General features: G+C 32.2%; 2 protein-coding genes across 2 annotated transcripts in view; both read left to right on the top strand.

Annotated features, from left to right (window-relative positions):
* Window positions 1–1247, top strand: part of LOC107623551 (cyclic nucleotide-gated ion channel 1) — a 10548-nt gene extending 9301 nt beyond the window's left edge. The window contains exon 9 of the mRNA XM_016325879.2: window positions 630–1247. Within this exon, the coding sequence (XP_016181365.1) occupies window positions 630–954 (325 nt within the window). The 3' untranslated portion in view covers window positions 955–1247. The remainder of the gene's footprint in view (window positions 1–629) is intronic.
* LOC107623542 overlaps window positions 2122–3222 on the top strand; it is a 17865-nt gene continuing 16764 nt past the window's right edge. Inside the window, 2 exon segments of the mRNA XM_016325867.2 lie at window positions 2122–2179; window positions 2497–2546. Coding sequence (XP_016181353.1) covers window positions 2518–2546 — 29 coding nt within the window. The 5' untranslated portion in view covers window positions 2122–2179; window positions 2497–2517.

Genomic DNA, 3222 nt, shown 5'->3' on the forward strand with positions numbered 1-3222 from the left:
TTAATAAATGATAATATATTATTATTTGTAAATTCATTTAAAAAATTTAGATTGAAAATAAGATTCCACATCAAATAGTATTTGAGTGTCATGTCTAAAATATATCTGATACGCAGTCTCGATAATTCAACTAAATTTTCATGTTTTGTAACAATAGATACATTTCTACTAGAATCTTTTCTGTCTTAACTCCTAAACATGAAAAAAAAATGATAAACTCTAAGGGTCAGTACTTTTATTAAAATCTGACCAGTACTTAACCAGCAAAAAAAATGAGTAATCTCACACCATTAGATGTAGGAAAAGTCCAGGACCAGCAACTTTTGTGTTTTCTGGCCAGCACTTAACCATCAAAACAAAAGTGAGTGATCTCCCACCATTAGATGTAATCTCACACCATTAAAAACACTATTGATGGTCAATTAATGGTTACAAAACACCAAAATTGCTGGCCCCCTAGTATTCCTCATAGTAATCTCACACTATTAAAAAACACTAATAATGGCTAATTAATGACTATAAATCACAAAACCTATTGGTTCCTAACACTCTTAAAAAAAAATAGAATACAAGAGTAAGTATGGTACATATGGTTCACATATCCTTATTACTAAGCAATGTGTGTGCAGATTCTACTCCTTACAATGGAAGACATGGGCAGCATGTTTCATCCAAGCAGCATGGCGAAGATACCGGAAGAAGAAGGCAGAGAGAGTGTTGCGCGAAGCCGAAGAGGTGCAATCTTTTGGAATGGAGGATGGATATAGCAACAACAGCAGCTCATCATCACCAAGCTTTGTTGCCACAGTTTATGCACAAAAGTTTGCAGCCAATGCTCTTAGACCCATAAGAAGTGGCAAACGCACCAACAAAGTTCCGCCTCCGACACAGAGGTTACTACCACTTCTGCCTCAGAAACCAGCTGAACCAGACTTCACCTCTCAGAAGCATTAAAAGCCAACAATATTGAATCGGTTAGGCTCTGATATTATATTAGAATTTAGTGGACATAACTCAGCCTTGAAAGCTAGTTCAAGGGCTGAAGAATGTCTTGAACTTATAAACATTATAGAAACGTTATCCTTAAGAGTGAGAGTGGTAATAAATTTCAAGTATATGTTGCAGTTGTGTGTGTAAATACTGTACCTGGAAAGTGTTAAGAAAAAGTTTCATACAACTTTATATGGATATGCCATGAAAGCAAATCAGCACTAAGAATTTTTCTGGTGATAGTTTTCTGCCAAGTTGAAAGAAGGCCAAGTTTTGATTGAAGAACTATTCAATAACCAATTTGTAAACCAACCATTATTATACACATATTTTATGATAATTGACAAAAAAAATGATAAACAAATAAAAAAAATGTGATTAATGTGAAAGAAACACCATTAGATTTTTCTTCACGGATGTTTGAGTATAAATGATATAGTAGAAATTAGAAAAACACTAATATCAACAATGTGCAGCCAAAATTAAGGCCCCATTTCACGTGATATTATTTTCAAATAGTAGACACAAATATTTTGTCGTAGCTAGCTGAATTCCACCGCTTTTTATTTTTAATATTGGGACTGTAGTGGTGTTTTTTGTATGGATACCACAAATCTAAGGGTTAAATTTGTAGTTTTTAAATTTTTTTTTAAAATACAAATTTGAGGGTTAGATTTATATCGTAGTATTTAAAATTTTTTTTAAACATACTAATCGGATCCTCCAATTTGCTTAAGAACAAAAAATTTATCTCACCACAAATCGAACTGTCTAATTTGTGCACTATAGAAATCTAACCCTCCAATTTCTCAAATCTGAGGTCCGATTTGTTATTTAAAATTAAAAAAAAAATTTAACCCATATTAAAGAAAAAGACACCAATTAACCATGATACTGGTTTACACAATTTTTTTCCATTTTTAAAAAAATTAACCGAATTCCACACTTCTGGTCCATATTCCACCAAGTGATATTATTTTATCTTAAAGTGAAAGTTGGATGTTGAAAGATGAACGTGAAAATCATATGAAGATACCATTTTTTGATTATGATCTGTATTCAATAACATCACTCCAAAGTCCACTTCTCGGTCAATGCTACATCCTTCATTTTACTTTTCTTTTTGTATGTATTTACTGTAGAACTTTCTATTTTCAGAAAATTTTCACCATATCTGCTTTGGTTTCTGGTAAGGAAGTTAAATGCAGATGGCACTTTCCCTTTCTTTGTGTTTCTCCCTCTCTTTCTACTCTTTTCAGAATAGGGTTTTGGACTTTGGCTCATGATTCTTGAAGATGAAATGAATCAGATTTCCTTTCTTTTTTAATTATATATATTTTTTTGTTTCTCGATGCTTTATTTGAAGGTTGACTTGACACCTAAGTTGTTGACTTCTTCTGGTTGGTTTTATATTTTTGCAACATCAATTTCAAAGTTATAAATTATTGACATATATTTTTTTAAAAAGAAAATAAAGCTTAAAATTTTCTCACTTAATGAATGCAGAATAGCAGCAGAAGCATCATCATGGCTGCAAAGGAACAGAAGTTTGAAAGGTTTGTTTGGTCAAAGCCTGGTTTTGCCAAAACTATTGCACTTTTATTTCCTTATAATAGAAAATACGTTATTGACTTATTTTTCATATCCTTCACTCAGAGAATGTTCATGTCAATGATTTTCCTAAGAAAAATGATCAAATTCACCTACAACAATCTTTTTTAGACACAACTAAAAGTTGTTGGACAATTTTTTTAGAGCAACTGCACTACGAATCCCACTCATTCTATCTCTTAACTTTGTTTTGCTTCCTGTTTTTCAGAAATTACAAACCTTTCAAGAAGTTGAAGTAAAACTGCATTTTTAATAGCTGTACAAATAGCCGAATAACATTTTTGTTTTTCTTCAATTCACAAGACTGAGATCCCTTGTATAAGGGGAAATAAGTGCCAAAACACTTGACTCAACCAAGACTTGAGACAATTCATGCTTCAAGTAAGATTGATGCTATTATGATTATTAATTAGACTACCTTCTGTCCTAGTTGCCTAGTTTTGGCAAGTCCCAGAATTGGATAAAGAACAATATAGTTAACTTCCATATTGGTGGTTCAAGATCTTGACTTCACTCGGTCACAGATTTTGTTCATCCAGAATTCGGGCTAACAAGAAACAATGTTGCATACCATGTAGAGGCTTTATCTTATGGTTTTTGCTGTTTTTGGAAACTAGGTTT

This window comes from Arachis ipaensis, chromosome B02 (assembly GCF_000816755.2).
Source record: "Arachis ipaensis cultivar K30076 chromosome B02, Araip1.1, whole genome shotgun sequence".
Classification (NCBI taxonomy): Eukaryota; Viridiplantae; Streptophyta; class Magnoliopsida; order Fabales; family Fabaceae; genus Arachis; species Arachis ipaensis.